Source organism: Salmo trutta, chromosome 20 (genome assembly GCF_901001165.1).
Source record: "Salmo trutta chromosome 20, fSalTru1.1, whole genome shotgun sequence".
NCBI classification, from domain to species: Eukaryota; Metazoa; Chordata; class Actinopteri; order Salmoniformes; family Salmonidae; genus Salmo; species Salmo trutta.
The window spans coordinates 33,762,630-33,789,549 of NC_042976.1; the positions used below are offsets into that span (position 1 = coordinate 33,762,630).

A 26,920-nucleotide genomic window follows, 5' to 3' on the forward strand; every position below is an offset into this window, starting at 1 on the left:
GATGAACTGCCAAAGTCTCAGAGCCTAAATTTCAGCACAGCACAGCTTTCAGTTCTTAAATGACCCAAGTCCATCCAACTTTAATGCATCGCTTATGTATTATGCTACCATTTGGAACAAGTCCTGTGTGGGGAAAGCACCGGCTATTTTGGAACATTTCAAAGGGAATGGATGTTGTGGGCAAGGGGAGGGAAATATAAGCTGTCCCTTGTTAGAGTTTATGGGAGGAACTTGACTTTGAGATTTGCTATGGAAATCAAGTGATCCTCCATCGTTGGGTCAGTGGAAGAGTCAAATGCATTGTTATTTGAATATTGAAAGGGTGTGGGAGACAGAGAAGGGAAGAGTGGTCATGTGGAACAGAGTCTTGCAGGCGCTGGAGACGGAGGAGGTGGGAGCATGTGGGTCTGGGCAGGGGTGATGTCATTGATGTTTGTGTGGGTTTGTCTGTTGTCTTTTTTTCTGTCTATGTTAATATTGTTTGGAAAAATAAAATCATACCAAAACAAATAAATAGTTTCTCTATGGTCAGTTATCTTCCCAGAGAGCTTTCTCCAGCGGGGTTGCCAGTTCTGGTGAAGTCCCAAACTTTAAATTGAATTAAATTTAGCAGTCGATGTAAACTTAATTCATAAATTAGAAATTGCATTTTGTGTATCATTTGGTGTTTTACAAAAGTAGTTTTTTCACTAAGGATTTCCTAAAAGACTAAAAGAAAGACTGCAACATTTCAAGTGAATAGAATTTAGACTGCTACTGGCAACCAGGTGTCCAGGGGCTGCTCAGGTATAGCCAACCTGGACTCATGGGTAGATATAACATAGTAAAGGTATATCCGGTACACTCCAGTTAGTATGGTATGTATTCATTTGTGGACGTCCATCATCCATTTTGTATGATATGTTACTAATTATAATTCATATGGTATATTACGAATTTGAAAAATATATGATATTTTACAATTCCAATTCATTGTGGCTAACGTTAGCTAGATAGATAACGTTAGCTAGGCTAGGGGTTAAGGGTTAAGGTTAGGGCTAGGGTTGGGGTTAGAAGGTAGGTTAAATGGTTAAGAGTTAAGGGAAGGGTTAGCTAACATGCTAAGTAGTTTCAAAATAGCTAAAAAGTAGTAAGAAGTTGAATAGTTGCTAATGAACAAAAATGCTAAAGTCGATGATGAGATTCAAACACGCAAACTTTAGATTGCTAGAAGTTCATGTTATATGTTCTGACCAACCACCCTACTTTTGTTTTTGCCTTATGTAACCATAACAAACATAAAATATTATATGTGATTGCAAGTACATACCCCAACCAGAAGCCTTGGATTACAGGCAGCATCTGCACTGAGCTAAAGGTTTGAGCTGCCGCTTTCAAGGAGCGGGACTCTAACCCGGAAGTTTATAAGAAATCAAGCTATGCCCTCCGACGAACCATCAAACAGGCAAAGCGCCAATACAGGACTAAGATCGAATCGTACTACACCAGCTCTGACGCTCGTCGGATGTGGCAGGGCTTGCAAACCATTACAAACTACAAAGGGAAGCACAGCTGAGAGCTGCCCAGTGACACGAGCCTACCAGATGACCTAAACTACTTCTATGCTTGCTTGGAGGCAAATAACACTGAAACATGCATGAGAGCACCAGCTGTTCCGGAAGACTGTGTGATCACGCTCTCCGCAGCCGATGTGAGTAAGACCTTTAAACAGGTCAACATTCACAAGGCCGCAGGGCCAGACAGATTACCAGGAAGTGTACTGCGAGCATGCGCTGACCAACTGGCAGGTGTCTTCACTGACATTTTCAACCTCTCCCTGTCCGTGTCTGTAATACCAACATGTTTTAAGCAGACCACCATAGTGCCTGTGCCCAAGAACACTAAGGTACCCTGCCTAAATGACTACCGACCCGCACCACTCATGTCTGTAGCCATGAAGTGCTTTGAAAGGATGGTCATAGCTCACATCAAAACCATCATCCCAGAAACCCTAGACCCACTCCAATTTGCATACCGCCCCAACAGATCCACAGATGATGTATTCTCTATTGCACTCCACACTGCCATTTCTCACCTGGACAAAGGGAGCACCTATGTGAGAATGCTATTCATTGACTACAGCTCAGCGTTCAAAACCATAGTGCCCTCAAGGCTCATCAATAACCTAAGGACACTGGGACTAAACACCTCCCTCTCTAGCTGGATCCTGGACTTCCTGATGGGCCGCCCCCAGGTGGTAAGGGTAGGTAACAACACATCCGCCACACTGATCCTCAACACAGCGGCCCCTCAGCTCCTGTATTCCCTGTTCACTCATTACTGCACGGCCAGGCACGACTCCAACACCATCATTACATTTTCCGATGACACAACAGTGATAGGCCTGATCACAGACAACGACGAGACAGCCTATAGGGAGGAGGTCAGAGACCTGGCCATGTGGTGCCAGAACAACAACCTCTCCCTCAATGTGATCAAGACAAAGGAAATGATTGTGGATTACAGGAAAAAGAGGACCGAGCACGTCCCCATTCTCATAGATGGGGCTGCAGTGGAGCAAGTTGAGAGCTTCAAGTTCCTTGGTGTCCACATCACCAACAAACTAACATGGTCCGAGCACGCCAAGACAGTCATGAAGAGGTCACGACAAAACCTATTCCCCCTCAGGAGACTGAAAATATTTGTCATGGGTCCTCAGATCCTCAAAAGGTTCTATAGCTGCATCATTGAGAGCATCCTGACTGGTTGCATCACTGCCTGGTATGGCAACTGCTCGGCCTCCGATCGCAAGGCACTACAGAGGGTAGTGTGAACGGCCCAGTACATCACCGGGGCCAAGCTTCCTGCCATCCAGGACCTCTATACCAGGCGGTGTCAGAGGAAGGCCCTAAAAATTGTCAAAGACTCCAGCCACCCTAGTCATAGACTGTTCTCTCTGCTACCGCACGGCAAGCGGTACCAGAGCGCCAAGTCTTGGTCCAAGAGGCTTCTAAAAAAATAAAGGAGAGCCACACACTCTAGGAGCTCAGATGCTAAAATATTTATGTCCAACGCTTCGAGAGACAAGCTGTCTTCATCAGGGTATAACGACAAACACTGCGGGATGACTCATTTACATAGTGTCAAAAGACACACAGGTGTCTGTAATCATGGCCGGGTGTGGCCTGATATCATTGGTTAATTCTCATATTAAAATAGCATACAAAAAACATAAATGGATAGCGTACGATCATAGATACATTTTGCTACATAAGCCTACAAACATTCTAAACAGCTTCAACCCCCAAGCCATAAGACTCCTGAACATATAGTCAAATGGCTACCCAGACAATTTGCATTACCCCCCTCCCCCTCTTTAAACCACTGCTACTCTCTGTTGTCATCTATGCATAGTCACTTTATTAACTCTACATACATGTACATACTACCTCAACTAACCAGTTCCCATGCACATTGACTCTGTATCAGTACCCTCCTGTGTATAGTCTCGCTATTGTTATTTTACTGCTGCTCTTTCATTACTTGTTACTTTTATCTCTTATTCTTATCTTTTTTTTTACTGCATTGTTGGTTAGGGGCTCGTAAGTAAGCATTTCACTGTAAGGTCTACAACTGTTGTATTTGGCCCATGTGACTAATACAATTTGATTTGACACAAATGTTTGTCTCCTAGATTTACATTTACTATGTTACGTCTAGTCTATGAGACCGGGCTGGTATAGCGCCACTGCGCCAGCGAGGAGAGTCTGAGGCAGGGCAGGCTTAAAGGTGTCGACATTACTGGGATAGCTTCTGTAGTTTAGGTTGGGGAGTCGGGAGAAAGAAGAGGGAGACGTATTTCCCAGACAGAAGAGCGACTCTGTGCAGGTTTTCCTCTTGAAATCGGACTAGGCTTGCTGTGCGTAAAACGCCTTGCTTTTTAGTTGGATTATTTTGATAGTTTTTTCCAACTATCTATTAAAATAATGGTCAGGTCCGAGAATAAAATGACACGGATTTATTTTCGAGACAGTGCTGTATATCTGTTTACTTGTGGATGTTAAAATGTCGCGTACACTCGGAGTTTATAAATGGTATGCAACATTTTTCCAGAATTGGCAAAGTCAGCGTATTTTCCTAATTTGTGTGGTTATTTTGAGAGCTGAAGTTGGAAGTTTGGATTAACGGTTTCTAAATACCCGGAATGTTTTTCAGGAATTGCTGACTCCGTCAATTGGTGCCTGGTTTGGATATTTTAGAACCTCTCTGGTGAGTTTTCCTGTCTGCGTTTTCACCTGGCTCTCAGGTTGATCGCGGGCTGGTGAAGTGGCGTTTGGGTTTGGCTGGTGTTCCACTGCAAAAAGTAAAGGCATGCTTTAAAACACAGTAATAAAGTCTCTCTCTTGCACTCAAGTTTTTTTTTACTGCGCTGGACTTTATTTCTTATTTATTGAACATAAATGCTCTAAAGACGCACACAGGTCCCATGTCCACTATTGGATATTCTTCTCTCTTTCTGGTTGTTTATTGCAACTAACAGTTTACAATAATGCGGGGAGAGTTTGTCCTGGGTCTGTCCCTGATGTGTCTGCTAGCGTGGGCAGGACACGCCGACAAACAGGCCCACCTCAGACGGTTTCCCTTGCGCCAACGCACCAAACTCAATACCGGGCGTCTGCAGCTCGGCGCAGCCGGCAGAGAGCGCACTGTCGGCGTGGGAGGAACCCGCCCAGGACCCGGCTCCCCCTCGGTGCCCTCCGGGATCAGCGCCAGGCGCGACGAGGACATGCAAGCGGACCAGGTCTCTGTTCTTCAGCCCAGGACTGGGTCTGGTCAGGGCAGGAGAGGTGGAGCGCTGGCAAGGGCAGCAGGGAGGAGGGTAGCTGGGAAGATGGCTCCGCTCCAGTCTGGCATGTTTCAGGATGAAGGCACTCCCGGGGCGAGGGCCAGACAGACCCGAATGCCAAGCAGCGCAGGCTCGCCTAACCTCCTGGCGAGCTTTGCAGGGAAAAACCGAGTCCTGGTGATTTCTGCTCCACATGACTCCGATGGTTACTACCGGCTGATGATGACACTGCTGAAGCCAGACGTGTACTGCGAGCTGGCAGAGAGGCACGTGCAGCAGATCGTGATATTCCACCAGGAGGGGGAGATGGGTGGGAAGGTGAGGCGGATCACCAGCGAGGGGAAGGTGATGGAGGAACCTTTGGACAAAGTGCTTATCCCCCGCCTCATGACCTTCCTCAAACTGGAGAAAGGTAGGCTTGGCCCACCTGGAAACATCCCCTAGCCCTACTCCTTCAGTGTTAGCAGATCTGAGAGAATCTCTGTGGGGGGCTAGATTGAACCTACCATTCAGATCTGTCAACACCTGCTTGGTGTTAGGAGTGGGGGTTATGGGGGTGCTTGGTGTTAGGAGTGGGGGTTATGGGGGTGCTTGGTGTTAGGAGTGGGGGTTATGGGGGTGCTTGGTGTTAGGAGTGGGGGTTATGGGGATGCTTGGTGTTAGGAGTGGGGGTTATGGGGGTGCTTGGTGTGATGTTGGCTATTTGTATGTTTACTGCATGTTTTATGCTGACAAGCAGTGAAAATGAATTTGTGAGGGCAATAACATAAATCTGAGTCTTTATAGGTACGTTTGGGATGCTTACAGCATGCTTGCTGAATTTTTCTCATTTTGGCATGTTGCTTGTGGCCAAAGCCATATTAGCTTGTCTACTTTACTCAGTAAATGATACCTGTCATCCTGTCCTGTCCAGGTAAGTTCGGTATGGTGCTCCTGAGGAAAACACTGCAAGTGGAGGAGAGGTACCCCTATCCAGTCAGGCTGGAGGCCATGTACGAGGTCATCGACCAGGCACCAATGAGGAAGCTGGAGAAGATCCGACAGAAGGGATTCGTCCAAAAGTGTAAAGGGGCGGGAGTAGAGGGCCAAGTGGGTGGGGGGGGTGGAGACTCAGGGATGGAAGTTGAAACAGGTGGACAGGTAGACCCGACCCCAGAGAGGAAGCCGCCTGCGAGGAAGCCAATGAGGAGACCCACAACAACCACCACCATTGCCACGAGTTCGACGACAACGAGGCTAACGACAACTTCGATAACAACAAGACCCACGACGACCACGACAAAAGCCACCACGACAACAACGAAAGCAACAACCACACCAAAGCCCACAACAACCACAACTAAACGCCCTGTGACCACACGACAGACCACTACCACCAGAACCCAGAGACCCACAAAAGCCCAAACCACCCCTCACTGGCTGCCTGCCCCTAGGACCACGCCTGAGCCCTATAACCGCAGAGACAAGGGGAGAGACAGGGCGAGGTACCCGCCCAAGACCACCACGTCTGGGGACAACCGAACAGACAAGGAGGGGAAGGACCACAACGGCCGTAAGCCGGCCGGAGTGATACCCACCCAGCACAAACCCACCAAGGGCAAACCTACCAAAAGGAAGAATGGGAAGGTATGCAGTTGACTTATTACATTTCACTTATTACATTGATGTTGAGACAGAATGTTGCTGTATGTTGTTCTCTGTTGCATATGTTGCAGGCTTGATTTTGGTGATCAATAAAGTCCTCTTCTCTCCTATTCTGTCCTATCCTCTCCTTTTCTCTTCCCTCCTCTCCTCTTCTCTCCTCTCTTTTCTCCAGGTGTTGAATAATGAGTATGAGGAGAACTATGAATCAAGCCAGCCCACCGCCAGCAACCCAGAGACACAGACAGAGGTCAACACAGAGGTCAGCCCAACCAAGAGGGGCAAGGGAAAACACGACAATACTGAGAAGAAGAAGAAAAAGAACGGCAAACCGGAAAAGGCCACCAAGAGGGACAAGGCAGAGAGGAGAGGAGCGAAGGTGGGGAAGGAGGGAAAAAACAACGGGAAGAAGAACGGAAAGAAGGTGTTGAAGAATCACGAGAAAGAGGAGTACCACAAACCCACCAAGAAGCCTCCGCCTCCTAAGGGTTCCCTGGCTTCCTTCCTGGACTACTTTGAGAACAGGAGACGACTTGTGGTAAGTACCAGTGTTTTGCAGCCTGTCTAGATTCTTATCACAGCAGTGTTGCCGAGGGCAGGGTAGTGAAATCAGTCCCCATCCTCTCCCTCCCCGCTGTCTAGTATAAACAGTCTCCACAGCAGTGTGTGTGTGAGTGTGTGTGTGTAACCCAGTCTAACCCAGTCTCTTTCTGTGTGTGTGTCTCCAGATCATAACGGCCCCCAGTGAGGAGAGCACTATGTATGTGCAGCAGAGGGATGAGTACCTGGAGACGGTGTGTGAGATGGCCATCAGGAAAGTCTCCATCATCACCATCTTTGGCTCTGTCACCAACTCCACAATGAAGATAGATCACTACCAGCTGGGTATGTACACATCTCTACTAACACACTATTGCAGGAAAAGTTTAAGTGACTTTGGGTCCTTGAAAACTCTATATAAATATAATGTATTATTATTATTGTTACTACACGTAGCCTGTACAGGACAGAACAGTCCGTATTGGCTATAGTACACTTGAAATTTAAAGGTAATATCTAATTCAGGCGACATACCGTCAATGCAGTCTCCGCGAACGTGGGAACATTGCCTTTAGATTTCAAACACGCTATAGCGCTGAACTTCGGCGATACGGATTGAATTGAGCCCTTAAGTTACAGTAGGTGTCCTGTATTGCTGTTACTGCCCTGTCCTGATTTTACCTCTGCTATCCTAAACTCCTCTGATAGAACAGAAGTCTAGCAGGTGTCTGGAGTGAGTCTGCAGCAAACAATAAGAGAGGCTCGAAACAATAACACTGTGAACACTGTGAATAGGATGACACTACCATTGCAAAGACACTTTGGTGAGACACAATGTGGTGACAGTGCCAAAGACTCCTGGGTCCCAGACATGAATGTTAATGGTGCACAAAGGCTTTCACTGCTTCGCCATGAGTGCTTCGCACATGTGCCCACACGGATCGGAAGGGGGGCTTTGTGTTTGTGATAGTATCACCTTTCCATAGAGGGGGCATAATCATTTATTGGCCAAACCGTTTGATCGCTACAGACGTTTTCATGAGATAAACGTTCCACGTTCCACCACCGATGCGGAAGGCAGACATCGGCGGATGCAGTGGATTAAGATCCAGCCCATGCATATCTCTAGCTTAAACAGACAGCTTTTGAAGGGGATTTTTATTATTATTTATGTATTATGCCTCTAGCGGAGTATGGGGGGGCCTCAAGCAGAGAAACTGTTGTTATATATATATATATTTATATTTCACAATTCCTGACATTTAATCCTAGTAAAAATCCCCTGTCTTAGGTCAGTTAGGATCACCACTTTATTTTAAGAATGTGAAATGTCAGAATAATACTAGAGAGAATGATTTATTTCAGCTTTTATTTCTTTCATCAGAAGTTTACATACACTCAATTAGTATTTGGTAGCATTGCCTTTAAATTGTTTAACTTGGGTCAAATGTTTCGGGTAGCCTTCCACAAGCTTCCCACAATAAGTTGGGTGAATTTTGGCCCAAATCTCCTGACAGAGCTGGTGTAACTGAGTCAGGTTTGTAGGCCTCCTTGCTCGCACATGCTTTTTCAGTTCTGCCCACAAATTTTCGATAGGATTGAGGTCAGGGCTTTGTGATGGCCACTCCAATACTTTGACTTTGTTATCCTTAAGCCATATTTGCCACAACTTTGGAAGTATGCTTGTGGTCATTGTCCATTTGGAAGACCCATTTGCGACCAAGCTTTAACTTCCTGACTGAGGTCTTGAGATGTTGCTTCAATATATTCACATAATTGTCCTCCCTCATGATGTCATCTATTTTGTGAAGTGCACCAGTCCCTCCTGCAACAAAGCACCCCCACAACATGATGCTGTCACCCCCGTGCTTCACAGTTGGGATGGTGTTCTTCGGCTTGCAAGCCTCCCCCTTTCTCCTCCAAACATAACGATGGTCACTATGGCTAAACAGTTCTATTTTTGTTTCATCAGACCAGAGGACATTTCTCCAAAAAGTCAGATCTTTGTCCCCGTGTGCATTTCCAAACCGTAGTCTGGCTTTTTATGGCGGTTTTGGAGCAGTGGCTTCTTCCTTGCTGAGCGGCCTTTCAAGTTATGTCAATATAGGACTCGTTTTACTCTGGATATAGATACTTTTGTACCTGTTTCCTCCAGCATCTGCACAAGGTCCTTTGCTGTTGTTCTGGGATTGATTTGCACTTTTCGCACCAAAGTACGTTCATCTCTAGGAGACAGAACGCGTCTCCTTCCTGAGCAGTATGACGGCTGCGTGGTCCCATGGTGTTTATACTTGCATACTATTGTTTGTACAGATGAACATGGTACCTTCAGGCGTTTGGAAATTGCTCCCAAGGATGAACCAGACTTGTGGAGGGCTACACATTTTTTTGAGGTCTTGACTGATTTCTTTTGATTTTCTCATGATGTCATGCAAAGAGGCACTGAGTTTGAAGGTAGGCCTTGAAATAAATCCACAGGTAAACCTCCGATTCACTCAAATTATGTCAATTAGTCAATCAGAAGCTTCTAAAGCCGTGAGATCATTTTCTGGAATTTTCCAAGCTGTTTAAAGGCACAGTCAACTTAGTGTATGTAAACTTCTGACCCACTGGAATTGTGATACAGTGAATTATAAGTGAAATAATCTCTCTGTAAACAATTGTTGAAAAAATGACTTGTGTCATGCACAAAGTAGATGTCCGAACCGACTTGCCAAAACGATAGTTTGTAAACAACAAATTTGTGTAGTGGTTGAAAAATGAGTTTTAATGACTCCAACCTAAGTGTATGTAAACTCCCGACTTCAACTGTATATATATATATATATATATATATATATTTATATTTATTTATTTTTAACGCCCAGCTCATGAGGCCCCTTGATAATGTGAGGCCTGAGGCAATTGCCTCTTCTGCCTAATGGTAAGTCCGCCAGTGTGTGTGTGTAGTGGGGGGCGATCCCAGCTGAATACCTTCCTAGTTTATCATCGTTGACATGGGGAAAGTCTGCTTCATCTGTAGCTAATGTGTAAGCTAGAGAGTTAGGTCACCTCTCTCTCTTACACACACACACACACACACACACACACACAGCTCACCACACACTCATGTGTCTTGGGTTAGCTTACATGGCTTATCTTCAAGATGAATGAGAGACTCCCTTTTGTTAATTTTCTTCAAAGCTACTTATTCAGATGGCTCAAGATTGCAAATGCGTCTTATGAGATTTGGGTTGTAAATTGGGCTTGGCAAGCGACAATATTTGTAGTGAATGGAGATTTGAACCCTGCCTCCAGCCTATAGTTAGGATGTTTTAATGTCAGGACACAGCCCTACTGTATACAACTGTATTATTCTCTCTGATTCTACACAACGACATGGTTCCACAGACGGAATGCCAGAAAGTTTTGAGGTGATGTCACACCCCACCCATGTTACCGGACGGTTCGTAACAACATTATTCTGTGTGAATTTCAGTACTTCAGCATAACGTTTTCTACAGGTTTCCTCATGGTTCTATTTAAAGTAATGTTCTCAAATTGTTTAGAGAACATTAAGAAACAACGTGCTTCTGTGTGAATTTCAGTACTTCAGCATAACTGTTTCTGCAGGTTTCCTCGTGGTTCTATTTAAAGACAACTTTCCATAAAAAACACGAAAAAGCATTTGTAATGTTACAAGAACATTCTAAGAATGTTATTTAAAAACATTTACCTGTACATTCCGTTCTAAGTGTCAACAAAACTCTCTCTATCCTCTGTGTATCTTGTTAAGTGTTTCCAGGTGTGTTTGCTGTGCCCACTTATGTTTCCAGAATCGCTCCAAGGGTTAATGTCTGTGTGTTCGTGCGGGTGAGCGTGTGTGTCCGTGTGTAAATGGTCCTTTCACAGCTGTATGCTGGAAAAAGGTTGCCTGTGTTGGATGACATCATCCTTACCTTTGAGTGTAATGCAGACTTTGAGGCATTGGTCGGTGTGTTTGTTTGTGTGTGTGTGCGTACAGGGTGTGTGTCTGTGTACAGGGTGCTGTGATTAAGGGCTATAGCTGTGAGCTGGGTAAGTGGTAGCTACAGTCCCAGCTAGCACATAATGTTCAAGAACCATGTGTTTCTTGGAGTGGGGTTATCCGATAGTTATTTTGCATACAACCTTCGCACAATGTTCTGGGAATGGTGCAGGATACCCAGATTGCACATAACATTCTGAGAACCATGTTTCTTAGGTGGGAATTTCAGTACTTCAGCATAAGGTTTCCTACACGTTTCCTCATAGTTCTATTTAAAGTAATGTTCTCAAATTGTTTAGAGAACATTAAGAAACAACGTGCTTCTGTGTGAATTTCAGTACTTCAGCATAACGTTTTCTACAGGTTTCCTCATGGTTCTATTTAAAGTAATGTTCTCAAATTGTTTAGAGAACATTAAGAAACAACGTGCTTCTGTGTGAATTTCAGTACTTCAGCATAACTGTTTCTGCAGGTTTCCTCGTGGTTCTATTTAAAGACAACTTTCCATAAAAAACACGAAAAAGCATTTGTAATGTTACAAGAACATTCTAAGAATGTTATTTAAAAACATTTACCTGTACATTCCGTTCTAAGTGTCAACAAAACTCTCTCTATCCTCTGTGTATCTTGTTAAGTGTTTCCAGGTGTGTTGTCCACGCCCACTAATTGGCCACACCTGTTCTTAATGAGTGCTTGTTTCCTTTGAAATGGGGTCTGTTTGAATAGACAAAAATGAACAGCTTCGTATGAGTTTAAAAAAAAAACATGGGATGCTAGCTCCATCCTGGTGGCGCAGTGGACTAATTCCATGGATAGAGAACAGAAGATCGTAGGTTTGAATCTCACTGAGGCTTTGATACAATAAAAAAGTAATGGGTTTGCATGATTAATGCCTAAGTTAATGAATTTCCATGTGTCCTAGCTGTGCTTGGAGTTCAGAACAGTTAACCCAAATTAAGCTAGCAGTGTTATTAAAAGTCTTATGGAAACATATTCTCAGAATGTTATTTAATTACCTTCAAATAACTAATAATTTTCGTCATCAGAATGTTAAGAAAACTTTCAGGGAACCATAATGAAACGTTCTCAGAACCTCCCTGCATCCTAAAAAGTCAGGAAACGTATGGCTTCATTCCCAGTACCAATGGGAAACCAAAAACGTACGTTCCCACAACTTCCAAGGAACCAAATGTGCTAGCTGTGTTAGCTCCTCTAAGCCATGTGATCAAGCCAACTTCCTGCCTGAGTATATTCCTGTTCAGGATAGATAGATGGATCACCGCTTTGCTTTGGAAACCATGGCGCTACAGATACTGTATATGTAATCCATAGGATTGGACACCATTTGTTTTCTGTAGAAAGGGGGAGGGTTGTGGATTGAATACATCTTCATATATATTGCTGTATGCTTTCAAAAGGTGACCACTTCTGTTTATAGTATAAAGCAGACATTTGGAGTCCTTATCCTCTCAATCATATCAGGAAACATTGGGTTTAAAAAAATCCTTGGTGTGGAGACATGGGTTTCCAGTCAAAACATTCAGTAAGTCAACAAATGGCCTCTGTCATTCCCTCATGTTGAAGAGAGCTGTTGTCTTTTGGGTGGGATTCCAATCAAAACAAAGGAAAACAGAGCGAGATCTGGAATGTAGTCTGAGATGCAAAAGATGCAAAAGTATGGTTGAATGTATTTTTTTTAGAAGGAAAATCCATGTTGAAAGGGAGTAAGACATTCCAAAGAGTTGAAGGAAATAAAAATAAGACAAACAATCTAGATTGGCTTCTTCCTACTCAGCCATCTCCCTCTCACTCGGTTTGATACAGAGTATTGCCAATGCTTGGTAATAGAGATGGACTCAGTGTGTGTGTGTGCGCGCTCGTGTGTGTGTCTTCTCAGAGGAAGCAGTAAGCCTAGAGTAAACACACCATCGCCCTCCTTTTGGGTGGTAGATCTATTTTACCTCAAACAGATGCTCACCCAAAATCAACCCCTAGTCGATTCCCCTAGTAGTCCCCTCATTACCCTACCTCTATGTTTGCAGAGCTGAAGAGACAGGGATAGGTATAACCGATAATAACTAATAAGGCCATGACTTCACCTTTCCTAAATATTATGAGGGAAACACGCCTTCTGGTCAGTCATGTGTCAACCCATCCAGTCTCTGGTAGGAAGTGGGATGTCCAATCCCTGTTTCCCCATGACTCTGGTTGTACTATGTGGTTGTTTTAGCCTCCTTAACTGAAAATGCACTCATTATTGTAAGTTGCTCTGGACAGGAGTCTATTAAATTGTACTAAACTCAATTTTAATTGGTTGTCTGTTTCTCAATGCTCTCTCGCTCTCCCCTCGCCTCCCCTCTCTTTCTCTTCCCCTCCCAGAGAACGACAAGCCTATGACGGGTCTTCGTCAGGAGGACCTGGTGAACCAGGATCTGATCACAAAGCTCAGGAAGGAGTTTTATATGACATTTAACGACTTCTACATGGTTCTCACTGACACTGATATGAGAGCCAAGGTGGGTTTTGTCTCTCTCTCTCTCTTTTTTTTCTCTGTCTCTCTGTCTTACAAGGTGTGCATTATTTAGCAATCTGGCACACCGGATTGTTGGAGTCCGCACTTTTGGACCATTCCGTTTAGAACTAAAGTCTACTACTCGACCCAACCATCTTGCCAAGTGAGCTAAATGGAGCACATACACCTAACCTCTCTGTTTGGCCAATTAGACATAGACTCATGTTGGCTGACCTGCCTGCACCATACTGTAAACATCCTGCCGTGATTAAACACTGGTTTAATTCACACATCATGACGTTCTCCCAACAGCTGTGTTTGTGTGTGTGTAAACCACCAGGCTGTTACAGACGGATTAAACAAAGACGCCAGTGTGCAAGCAACCCTCTAATGCTGTCAGTACAGACAGGAAATTCTATTAACATTACAGGGCACATGGTGTGGGTAAGAGAGAGAGAGGGGAGTGACAGGGAATGCCAAAAACAGTGAGGGTGTCACGTTCGTGTGTATAGACGGACCAAGGCGCAGCGTGAGTAGCGTTCCACATCTTTATTAGAAAGTGAACCTTAACAAAATACAAAAACAAAGAATAAATAAACGACCCGTGACTACAGCGATGCTACGTGCACTAACTCAAAACAATATCCCATAAACAGAGGTGGGAAAAACAGCTACTTAAATATGATCCCCAATTAGAGACAACAATTACCAGCTGCCTCTAATTGGGAATCATACAAATCACCAACATAGAAAATCAAACCTAGAACCCCACATAGAAATAAATAAACTATATCAACCCCCAGTCATGCCCTGACCTACTCTGCCATAGAAAATAAGAGCTCTTTATGGTCAGTCACCACCTTCCGGAGACACCTGAAACCCCACCTCTTTAAGGAATACCTGGGATAGGATAAAGTAATCCTTCTACCCCCCCCCCCCCCAAAAAAAAAAGATTTAGATGCACTATTGTAAAGTGGTTTTTCCACTGGATATCTTAAGGTGAATGCACCAATTTGTAAGTCGCTCTGGATAAGAGCGTCTGCTAAATGACTTAAATGTAAATGTAAATGTCAGGAAGTGACAGAGGGAGACTGTATCCATGGCAGCAGACCCTCACCTGATCCATTAGAAAGTGTGCGTGCCTGTGCTTCTGTGAGTGTGTGATGCTGCATTGGGGAATATCACGTTCTGAACTGAGCAAATTTGAGATCCGAATTTTAACACCCACAGTGTTAAATGTAACACTTTCTTAGTGTGTATATATGTGACCCACCGAATTAGTGCTAAACTAACACTTTTCAAAGTGTTGATGAACTAAGACCCCAAGAGTGTTGGGTCCCTAACACCATGGGTGTTGCAAATTTGGACTTAAATTAACACTTTATTAGGGCTGATGCTGATACACTTACTCAGTGTTATGGAATTAACACCTGTGGTGTTACAGTAACTCATTTTTTTGTTGTTCTTTTAACACTAGGGTGTAAAGCCTAATTTGCATATTTATTTTCCAGGGTGCCACTCAAGTTAATTTTAGAGGTACCAGTACCACCCATGACTGTGTTTGCTAGTGACAGAGACATGATTGTTGCATTCAATGGCTTTCAGTCCCGTAGCTTTCAGTGAGTGCCTAAATGTACATTTTATCAGCAAAATGTAATTATTTATCACAATAAATTACTTTTTTGACCATACCATACTTCAACAGGCAAGTTTTACCCTAAAACAGTTGTCTGAAACTCCTGGTTTGCTGGCCACATCAACAAGTCATATTATGCTGGCTTCCAAATTGTTACATAATTCCGATTCAAATCCAGCCATAGGCTATTGAAGAATTTGAACTTTTAATCATCCGCAACCTGCAGTTAGAATGACTGCCAACGTAGGAAAGGTTGATCAATGAGACTACCTAAACCATCTCAATAACGGGTTAAATAAATCCAACCACTTACAGATTGGATTTTCTTAGAAACATTTATGTTATTTATCTTTGTGTAGTATAAGATCAATTAATCAATCATTGTGCATGCAGAAACATAGATATTAAAACTATTCTAAAAAGCAACCTGCAACAAAGCATGCTGGGAAATATAATAATGAGGCCCCTCCCATGTCTTTTTCACTCTGAGAGAGTTAACGGAAATTAACTCAACAGTCGAGTAACACCAATTTCAATCCCATTTATTCACCGCAGGTGGTGTCAATTTCAGTCCCACTGGTGTTAACCCCACTAGAATCAGATATAACACTCACAACTCTTTTTTTCTGTCTTGATGATGTGTGTTTGTCCCTCTAACAGCAATCCTATGAGGTACCGATCGCCATGAAGGCTGTGTTTGATTACATCGACACCTTCTCCTCTCGCATCAGAGAGATGGAACAGCAGAAGAGAGACGGAGTGGTCTGCAAGAAGGAGGACAAACCCAGATCACTGGAGAACTTCCTCTCCAGGTAGTGTGTGTGTGCACGTGGCTCTTGCTGATGGCTGTGGCAGCGTCTGGAATTTTAAACAATCATTAGCTCATAGCCAGTGAGAATATTGTCTCAAGCCAGGCAGGGGTCTCGTTGAGGAGGTTGTGGTCAACATGAATATTCACACTAAATCACCTGCACCACAAATTCAACAGTTCTTTATGAGCTAAACTTGGCTCTGATGGTGGACAGTATGTGCGAGCCTGTACTTCTAGTATTCTACGTTAACACCATTGTCTTGGATTGATTGACTATGGTCCTATATTTCTGTCTTCAACAGATTGACTGTGGTTTGTTGCAATAGAGACTAAATTCCAGTCTGATGACAGTGAGCCAAAGGGTCTTGAGTTTGGACAGAAAGTGACTTGGTTGATGACATGACTGTATAATCGTCCTACATCTTTCATCCTAGTTCCGTCTTTGGGTTCTCAGGTTCCGTTGGAGGCGTCGGCTGTTTGTAATCTCCGCCCCCAACGATGAGGAATGGGCCTATCAGCAGCAACTCTACGCCCTGACCAGCCAAGCCTGCAACCTGGGTGAGTATAAGAAGGAATTGTTGAGTTATTATCATATTCCTTAAAACCTCTTTGGGCTAGGTGGGACGCTAGCGCCCCACCGCGACAACATCCGGTGAAATTGCAGAGCGCGAAATTCAAAATACAAAAATCATAATATTAAACATTCATGAAAATACAAGTGTCTTACATTGTTTAAAAGCTTATCTTCTTGTTAATCCAGCCGCTTTGTCAGATTTCAAAAAGGCTTTATGGCGAAAGCATACCATGCGATTATCTGAGGACAGCGCCCTGCATACACCAGCATTAAAAACATTGTTCAAACCAGCAAAGGTGTCACAAAAATCAGAAATAGCGATAAAATAAATCACTTACCTTTGAAGATCTTCCGCTGTTTGCAATCCCAAGGCTCCCAGCTACACAACAAATGGTCGTTTTGTTTGATAAAGTTCTTCTTTATATCGCAAAAAAGTCAGTTTAGTTGGCGCGTTTGATTCAGTAATCCACTCGTTCAAAATGGAAACAAAGCAATCCCAAAAGTTACCGGTAAACTTCGTCCAAAGAAGTCAAACAACGTTTCTAATCAATCCTCAGGTACCCTAATATGTCAATAAATGATAAAATTCAAGACGGAATGTAGTATGTTCAATACCGGAGATAAATAACGAAGTGCGCGCCCTCATCCACGTGCACCACAAGACTACAGTCAAAATGAGAGCCACATTGAAAAACTACAACTACTAACTCATTAAAAAACAAGCCTGAAACCCTTTCTAAAGACTGTTGACATCTAGTGGAAGCCATAGGAACTACAATCTGGGAGGAATTCCTTTGAATATTCCATAGACAAGCATTTGAATGGCCTGTGACCTCAAAAAAAAAGAATTCTGGATGGATTCTCCTCTGGTTTTCGCCTGCCATATCAGTTTTGTTATACTCACAGGCATTATTTTAATAGTTTTGAAAACTTCAGACTGTTGTCTATCCAATGCATATGCATATCCTAGCTTCTGGGTCTGAGTAACAGGCAGTTTACTTTGGGCACGTCAGTCATCCGAACTTCCGAATACCGCCCCCTAGCCATAAACAATATTTATCCCATCTACAGGAAGTGCCTAGTCTAGTGCCTAGGGGTTGTTACACACACACATACATACACACTGCTCCCTGTGGTTTAAAGTATGTGCAAATCATATTAGATGTACAACAGCCTCCACTCAGACCTGAGTGGAGGCTTTCATCAAAACTATGAAAAGCTGTCCTCAAGGCAAAGGGTGGCTACTTTGAAGAATCTCAAATATTAAATATATTTAGATTTGTTAACACTTTTTTGGTTACTAAATGGTTCCATATGTGTTATTTCATAGTTTTGATGTCTTCACTATTATTCTACAATGTAGAAAATAGTAAAAATAAAGAAAAACTCTTGAATGAGTAGGTGTGTCCAAACTTTTGACTGGTACTGTATGTCAGGCTAGGAATCGCCATGCGAAAAGGTTTTTCTGGGATGCATGAACAAATCAAATCAAACTGTATTTGTCACATGCACCGAATACAACAAGTGTTGACCGTACCGTGAAATTCTTACTTACAAGCCCTTATAAGGGGCTGTAGTGTAAGGGCTGTAAGGGCTTATTTACAAGCCCTTAACCAACAATGATATTTACTGCGATTTCGATGACAACCTATGGCCAAATGTTCAAGACATGCTTGATACAAACTAATGCTTGCTAAACATTGTTTCTTTCATTTCTTTCATTTGATTACATTTTGAAAGATGTATTCAATGATCACACCTTTGATTACACATGAGATGGAAATTATGGAAATTTGATGTTGAGTAACATTTTATGGGTAGTGCAAGTGTATTGCCTAATGTGAAAACAGTATAATGTACTGTAATTTAATGTTCTTTAGCATACTACATTCAAAGGGACATTTTGAAACATGGGTCTTAAATGTGTTGCTACTGGATTAACTGGTTGTTAAAATAACTACATTGAGAAGATGTCATTATGTTGTGTTTGGGTGATTTTACATTTTACATTTACGTCATTTAGCAGACACTCTTATCCAGAGCGACTTACAAATTGGTGCATTCACCTTATGATATCCAGTGGAACGACCACTTTACAATAGTACATCTATATCTTTTTTTTGGGGGGGGGGGGGTTAGAAGGATTACTATATCCTATCCCAGGTATTCCTTAAAGAGGTGGGGTTTCAGGTGTCTACGGAAGGTGGTGATTGACTCTGCTATCCTGGCGTCATGAGGGAGCTTGTTCCACCATTGGGGTGCCAGGGCAGCGAACAGTTTTGACTGGGCTGAGCGGGAACTGTGCTTCCGCAGAGGTAGGGGGGCCAGCAGGCCAGAGGTGGATGAACGCAGTGCCCTTGTTTGGGTGTAGGGCCTGATCAGAGCCTGAAGGTACGGAGGTGCCGTTCCCCTCACAGCTCCGTAGGCAAGCACCATGGTCTTGTAGCAGATGCGAGCTTCAACTGGAAGCCAGTGGAGTGTGCGGTGGAGCGGGGTGACGTGAGAGAACTTGGGAAGGTTGAACACCAGACGGGCTGCGGCGTTCTGGATGAGTTGTAGGGGTTTAATGGCACAGGCAGGGAGCCCCGCCAACATGGAGTTGCAGTAATCCAGACGGGAGATGACAAGTGCCTGGATTAGGACCTGCGCCGCTTCCTGTGTAAGGCAGGGTCGTACTCTGAGAATGTTGTATAGCATGAACCTACAGGATCGGGTCACCGCCTTGATGTTAGCGGAGAACGACAGGGTGTTGTCCAGGGTCACGCCGAGGCTCTTAGCACTCTGGGAGGAGGACACAATGGAGTTGTCCACCGTGATGGCGAGATCATGGAAAGGGCAGTCCTTCCCCAATGTACTCATTATATTTTCGGTGTGTGGTGAACATGTCCACAAACAAAATGAATGCACAATGAAAGGTTTTGAATGTAAGACTGGCTGCGTTACCAGTTTGGAGTGTTGTACTAAGAGTTTTGAAAATTCACCACATGAAAATAGCACCAAAGCGATTAAAAAAACGAACAATCAGTGGTGCATGAGAACTTCAGTTTTGGTCGGCCAATTATGCACGGCTGAAATGCGGTCACTCTCCATCTCCACCCCTGACGTGGAAATGCGGTACCCTAGGAAGGAGACAGACTGTTGGAAGAACAGACATTTCTCAGCCTTGACGTACAGGTCATGCTCCAACAGTCGACCAAGCATCCTGCGCACCAAGGACACATGCTCGGCGCGTGTAGCGGAGTATATCAGAATGTCATCAATATATACCACTACACCCTGCCCGTGCAGGTCCCGGAAAATCTCGTCAACAAAGGCCTGGAAGACTGATGGAGCATTCATCAACCCGTACGGCATGACGAGGTACTCATAGTGCCCTGAGGTGGTACTAAATGCCGTCTTCCACTCGTCCCCCTCCCGGATACGCACCAGGTTGTAAGCGCTCCTGAGATCCAGTTTTGTGAAGAAGCGCACCCCATGCATTGACTCGATCACACTGGCGGTGAGAGGCAGTGGGTAGCTGTACCTCACAGTGATTTGGTTGATACTTCGACAGTCAAAACACGGGCACAGATCACCATCCTTCTCTTCACAAAAAAGAAACTCAAGGAGGCAGGTGACGTGGAGGGCCGAATGTATCCCTGCCCCAGGGATTCGGAGACATATGTTTCCATAGCCGCCGTCTCCTTCTGTGACAGAGGATACATGTGACTCCTGGGAAGTGCTGCGTCTACCAGGAAATTATTCGCACAATCCCCCCGTCGATGGGGTGGTAATTGAGTCGCCTTCTTCTTACAGAAGGCGAGAGCCAAATCGGCATGTTCTGAGGGGATGCGCAAGGTGGAGACTTGGTCTGGACTTTCCACCGTAGTCGCACCGATGGAACCCCTACACACCTCCCTGAGCACTTTCGTGACCACCCCTTGAGAGCCCTCTGTTGCCACAAAATAGTGGGGTCATGACAGGCCAACCAGGGTAGGCCCAGCACCACGGGAAACATAGCAGAAACAATAAGGAAGAGACTGATTCTCTCCTTGTGACCCTCCTGCGTAACCATGTCTAGTGGAGCGGTGGCCTCCCTAATGAGCCCTGACCCTAATGGTCGACTATCTAGGGCGTGCACAGGGAAGGGCATATCCACAGGAACAAGGGGGATCCCTAAACTATGGGCAAATGAACGGTCAATAAAATTCCCAGCTGCGCCTGAATCTACGAGCACCTTATGCTGGGAATGCGGGGAAAACTCAGGAAATGTAATAAACACATACATATGAGCAACAGGGGGCTCTGGGTGAGCCTGGTGCCGACTCACCTGGGGTGACACAATAGTGCCCTGCCTGCTGCCTCAACTCCCAGAGGAACCCCCCCAGCACCGACCAGCAGTGTGCCCTCTGCGGCCACAGATGGTGCAGGGAATGGCCCCTCCTCCGGTCGCCCTAATCACACCACCTCCCAGCTCCATGGGCGTCGGAGCGGAGTTGCTGGGGGAGGGAACTGACAGGCCCCGATCCGGACGTCCGCGGGTAGCCAGCAGGTTGTCCAGCCGGATGGACAGGTCCACCAGCTGGTCCAACGTGAGGGTGGTGTCTCGGCAGGCCAACTCCCGAAGGACGTCTTCGCGCAGACTGCACCGGTAGTGATTGATCAGGGCCCTGTCGTTCCATCCCGCTCTGGCGGCCAGGGTCCGGAAGGCCAAAGCAAAATCCTGCGCGCTCCTCGTCCCCTGCCTCAGGTGGAACAGACGTTCACCCGCCGCTCGACCCTCTGGCGGGTGGTCGAAAACTGCCCGAAAGCGGCAGGTGAACTCTGCGTAATGGTCCAATGCCGCGTCTCCCTCACTCCATACGGCGTTGGCCCACTCCAGGGCTTTGCCTGAGAGGCAGGAGACGAGGGCGGACACACTCTCACGTCCCGAAGGAGCCGGGTGGACGGTCGCCAGGTAGAGTTCCAGCTGGAGTAGGAACACCTGGCATCCGGCAGCCGTCCCATCATATTCCCTCAGGAGCGCGAGCCAAATCCAGCTGGAACCCGGTGGAGGAGGGGTGGACAGTGGGGCCTGCTGTAGTGGGGCTGGTGGAGGCGTTGGAAGACCTCCTTCTCTCTCCCATCTATCCATCGTCTGCAGCACGCGATCCATGGCGGTGCCCAGACGTTGCAACATGGTCGCGTGCTGCTGGACGCGTTCCTCGACCGCGAAAGGGGGGCCGTCTGCTTCTGTTGACTCCATTTCTGGTGAGTGATTCTGTAATGTTTCTGTGTATAGCTGGTGTAGATGAGTCAGGCGCAGAAAAGGAGATATGAGTAATGTACGCAATTTTACTCAACAATAATCACAATACACAACAATAAATCCAAGGCCACAATAACGGACCACAATACAATAAACAATCACTCACAAACAAACATGGGGGAACAGAGGGTTAAATAATGAACAAGTAATTGGGGGACAGAAACCAGGTGTGTAAGACAAGGACAAAACAAATGGAAAATGAAAAGTGGATCGGCGATGGCTAGAAGGCCGGTGACGTCGACTGCCGAACAAGGAGAGGGACCGACTTCAGCGGAAGTCGTGACACAGAGTTGATTGTGAGTGTGTCAATACTCTGTGTAGAGTAAAACACTCAAAACCATGCTCATCATTATCATATTTCCCAGCATGCTCTATTGCAGGTTGATTTTCAGAATTGTTTGTTTCAATATCTGTGTTTTTGCATGTATAGTGATTGGTTGATTAATCTTAGACTACACAAATATAAATAACAAATGTTTCTAAACTAATCAAACCACATCAAATTGTATTAGTCACATGTGCCGAATACAACAGGTGTAGACCTTAAAGTAAAATGCTTACTTACAAGCCCCTAACCAACAATGCAGTTTAAAAAATACGAATAAGAATAAAAAATAAAAGGAACAAGTAATTAAATAGCAGCAGTAAAATAGCAATAGCGAGACTATATACTGGGGGTACCGGTACAGAGTCGTTGTGAGGGGGCACCGGTTAGTTGAGGTAATATGTACATGTAGGTAGAGTTACTAAAGTGACTATGCATAGATAATAACAGAGAGTAGCAGAGGCGAAAAAGAAGGGGTGGACAATGCAAATGGTATTTTGTTGTTCTAATGTGCTATTATGTCCTCTCTGCTGTGTGTTCATCTATGTGGTGGTGGTTTCCATGGTGACCCAGGCCTGAGACACATCTCCATCCTGAAGCTGGTTGGCATGGAGGCAGTGGACCAGGGAGGAGTCCTAGAGCTCTATCCAATCAACGGTAAGAACCCTGTTGTCTCCACACCACCTATATGTACACTTGAAGTCGGAAGTTTACATACACCTTAGCCAAATACATTTAAACTCAGTTTTTCACAATTCCTGACATTTAATCTCAGTAAAAATATCAGGTCAGTTAGCATCACCACTTTATTTTAAGAATGTGAAATGTCAGAATAATAGTTGAGAGAATGATTGATTTATTTCAGCTTTTATTTCTTTCATCACATTCCCAGTGGGTCAGAAGTATACATACACTCAATTAGTATTTGGTAGCATTGCCTTTAAATTGTTTAACTTGGGTCAAACGTTTTGGGTAGCCTTCCACAAGCTTCCCACAATAAGTTGGGTGAATTTTGGCCCATTCCTCCTGACAGATCTGGTGTAACTGAGTCAGGTTTGTAGGCCTCCTTGCTTGCACACGCTTTTTTCAAATTTCTATAGGATTGAGGTCAGGGCTTTGTGATGGCCACTCCAATACCTTGACTTTGTTGTCCTTAAGACATTTTGCCACAACTTTGGAAGAATGCTTGGGGTCATTGTCCATTTGGAATACCCATTTGCGACCAAGCTTTAACTTCCTGACTGATGTCTTGAAATGTTGCTTCAATATATCCACATCATTTACCTGCCTCATGATGCCATCTATTTTGTGAAGTGCACCAGTCCCTCCTGCAGCAAAGCACCCCCACAACATGATGCTGCCACCCCTGTGCTTCACGGTTGGGATGGTGTTCTTCGGCTTGCAAGCCTCCCCCTTTCTCCTCCAAACATAACGATGGTCATTATGGCCAAACAGTTCTATTTTTGTTTCATCAGACCAGAGGACATTTCTCCAAAAAGTATGATCTTTGTCCCCATGTGCAGTTGCAAACCGTAGTCTGGCTTTTTTATGGCAGTTTTGGAGCAGTGACTTCTTCTTGGCTGAGCGGCCTTTCAGGTTATGTCGATATAGGACTCGTTTTACTGTGAATATAGATACTTTTGTACCTGTTTCCTCCAGCATCTTCAAAAGGTCCTATGCTGTTGTTCTGGGATTGATTTGCACTTTTCGCACCAAAGTATGTTAATCTCTAGGAGACAGAACGCGTCTCCTTCCTGAGCGGTATGACAGCTGCGTGGTCCCATGGTGTTTATACTTGCGTACTATTGTTTGTACAGATGAATGTGGTACCTCCAGGCATTTGGAAATTGCTCCCAAGGATGAACCCGACTTGTGGAGGTCTACAATGTTTTTTCTGAGGTCTTGGCTGATTTCTTTTGATTTTCCCATGATGTCAAGCAAAGAGGCACTGAGTTTGAAGGTAGGCCTTGAAATACATCTACAGGTACATCTCCAATTGACTCAAATGATATCAAGAAGCTTCTAAAGCCATGACATAATTTCCAGGAATTTTCTAAGCTGTTTAATGGCACAGTCAACTTAGTGTATGTAAACTTCTGACCCACTGGAATTGTGATACAGTGAGTTGTGAAATAATCTGTCTGTAAACAATTGTTGGAAAAATTACTTGTGTCATGCACAAAGTAAATGGCCTAACCGACTTGCCAAAACTATATTTTGTTAACAAGAAATTTGTGGAGTGGTTGAAAAAATAGTTTTAATGACTCCAACCTAAGTGTATGTAAACTTCCGACTTCAACTGTATCAAACTGCATACGGGAAATGGCTGAATGAAGACTAAACAAAACAAAACAAGACAAGTGGAAGGTCAATGGGGCTGTATGTGTTATGTTTAGTTTAATCTTCAGTTCATACAGCCATGATGTTGAATTTCTGATGTTGTTTTATTGACACAGCAGGCAGGTAGGCCAGCCTCAGCCCTAACTCCTGCTGTCTGCCCCAGTCCAAGTCACTATAGCCCAGCTGCTTCTTCTGTATTCTCTACATGCTACCTGTTTGATGTCTCCTCTGTGGTAGGGGCCCCAACCTAGAAAACTTGCTGATGCTGCTGCCTACACCACACACACGGCCCTCCATCCATACACCACTCACTGCTTCACAAGCACACAGACAGCTGCTGTGGCCGGAGTGTTAGGGAGGAAATATGTAAACCCTCCCTTTCATTTCTCTAGCCTGCCAAATAGTATTTCTATGTGCTCTTTATGGATTTTTCCTTTAGTGATGGGTCGTTCGCGAACAAACAGCTCTTTTTGAACTGATCTTTTTGGTGAACGTCGGGAACCGAATCGCATCTGTGAGAGCCATTCAATTGGCTCCCTCATTTACAAACTGTTACTACTGGTTTTTGAGCTCCCAGTAACGATTATCTGCAGATACGTTATAAAAACATTTTCTGAAGATTGCAATTCCTTACTGCATTAAAAATTGGTAGTGAGGAGAGAGCCTCATTCTGGTCTATACATATTTTTGCACTGCATTCCATTTTATTTCTTCATTTATTTTTGCAGGTCAGGTAAAAATTGTACTTGCATATCATGATGTGACATAATTGCAGGCAACATTCTAGGCTTTACATAATGGATTTGGTATTTTTAAGCACTACTGAACAAAGAGCTGTCTGCGAGCTAAATAAAGGTTTCTTTTAGCTAAACGGAGCCAAATGATCCGGCTAACTGAAAAGACTGGGAATACCCGTCAATGCTTTCCTTGAGTGAAGTGGTAGTTTTGCAGGGGAAGATGACTGGGCCGGGGCTGGAGCAGAGGTGCTGAATTTAGCGGAACCTTCAAAAGACAACGAAATGAATCCACACACACTTTCGCATTAAATGGATAATATGAAATTCAATTCTTCCATAGCAGTATTAACACAAGCTAATCCTTTCTAACTCTAGAGAGGCAGCTTGGCCATGGAGCGAGAATGCCTCTTTAGTCAAAGATATCAAACATACCAAAGCCTATTGACTGACTCTCTCCATCTCTCTCTCTCCCCCTTCCAGGCAGCGCCACGGTGGAACGTGAGGGCCTCTCGGCCGCCTTGGTCAAAGACATCCGCAACTACTTCCAGATCAGCCCAGAGTACTTCTCCATGCTGCTGGTGGGAAAGGACGGCAACGTCAAGTCGTGGTACCCGAGCCCCATGTGGTCCATGGCCAACATCTACGACCTGGTGGACTCCATGCAGCTCCGCAGGCAGGAGATGGCCATCCAGCAGTCACTGGGCATGCGCTGCCCCGAAGACGAGTATGGGGGCTACGGATACCATCACAATGGCTACGACGGTTACCAGGACGCTTATCACCAGGGATACGGTTACTAAAGGGGTCGGGGAGAGGGTGTCAATAGTCAATAGTCTATCAGCAATGATATGGTTACTAAGGAGTATGTTGCCTAATCTCATAGATGCTTCTTGATGGCACTTTGTAGATTTGAATGGATCAGATGGGTGTAAGCAAGCCCTCTGGTAGTCTAGATGGGATTTTCACCATGTTGCTTGAATCAGATCTACAAGTTAGCAGTAAGTATCTAGGGCTAGAGGAAAGGGATTTAATTAAAATTGGGCATGTGTGTGAGGGGCATGGGTATAAACTTTGTCTCGCCTCCTTATTAGTGGATTGTGTTTTCAGGAAGTTTATGCACAGGGTTAAAGGGTAAGGGTTAGCTCTGTACTTCCTGGTTTTGTACTAGAAGGAAATAAAGGATTGGATAGCGATGTCATCAATCTCAATCTTTCTTTGTATCAGTCTTGTTCTTGTGTATTAAGAATTATAATTGAAAACTTTTCAACATTTCACGTTTTCTATCAGTCTACTTCAATTCCATTCCTGACCAAATGTTAATTTTGACTCACAGTCTGGACCTTATTGTAGATACAAACGTAAAGATAAGTAAACATTTTTGTATTTATTGGATTTTGTATTTGAGGCTATCAATATCAGAGCTATAACTGTCTGTTTCTAAGATGAATCAACTCGTTTGTAAAGTTTCCTGTTGCTACACATTGTTCTTATTTATACTCTGTGGTGCTTTATGACAAATAAAACTTTGTTTACTATCAATAGTTTCTCGGAGTTAATACACATCAGTAATTTGTATAAATGTCTAGTCAGAGATTCTTTACGCACACAGTAACCATTTATTATACTACACCACCCCCTGTTGGTTCAATTTGAACATGACAACACAGATCAACAGAATGGAAAAAA

The 26,920-nt window shown here is 44.4% G+C and overlaps 1 protein-coding gene across 2 annotated transcripts; it reads left to right on the forward strand.

The window, feature by feature from the left end:
* The first annotated feature begins 3,780 nt into the window (after positions 1-3,780).
* ccdc80 (coiled-coil domain containing 80) lies at positions 3,781-26,773 on the forward strand. Of its 2 annotated transcripts, XM_029703015.1 has the most exons (10): positions 3,781-4,073; positions 4,195-5,237; positions 5,739-6,451; positions 6,642-7,004; positions 7,195-7,351; positions 13,392-13,528; positions 15,821-15,972; positions 16,426-16,529; positions 22,731-22,814; positions 25,715-26,773. In XM_029703015.1, exons 2-10 carry the CDS (start codon positions 4,529-4,531, stop codon positions 26,032-26,034), a joined length of 2,739 nt encoding a protein of 912 aa, XP_029558875.1. In that variant the 5' UTR covers positions 3,781-4,073; positions 4,195-4,528; the 3' UTR covers positions 26,035-26,773. The 2 variants fall into 2 exon arrangements, with proteins under 2 accessions (XP_029558875.1, XP_029558874.1); XM_029703014.1 differs by having other exon boundaries at positions 3,781-5,237.
* The last annotated feature ends 147 nt before the right edge of the window (positions 26,774-26,920 follow it).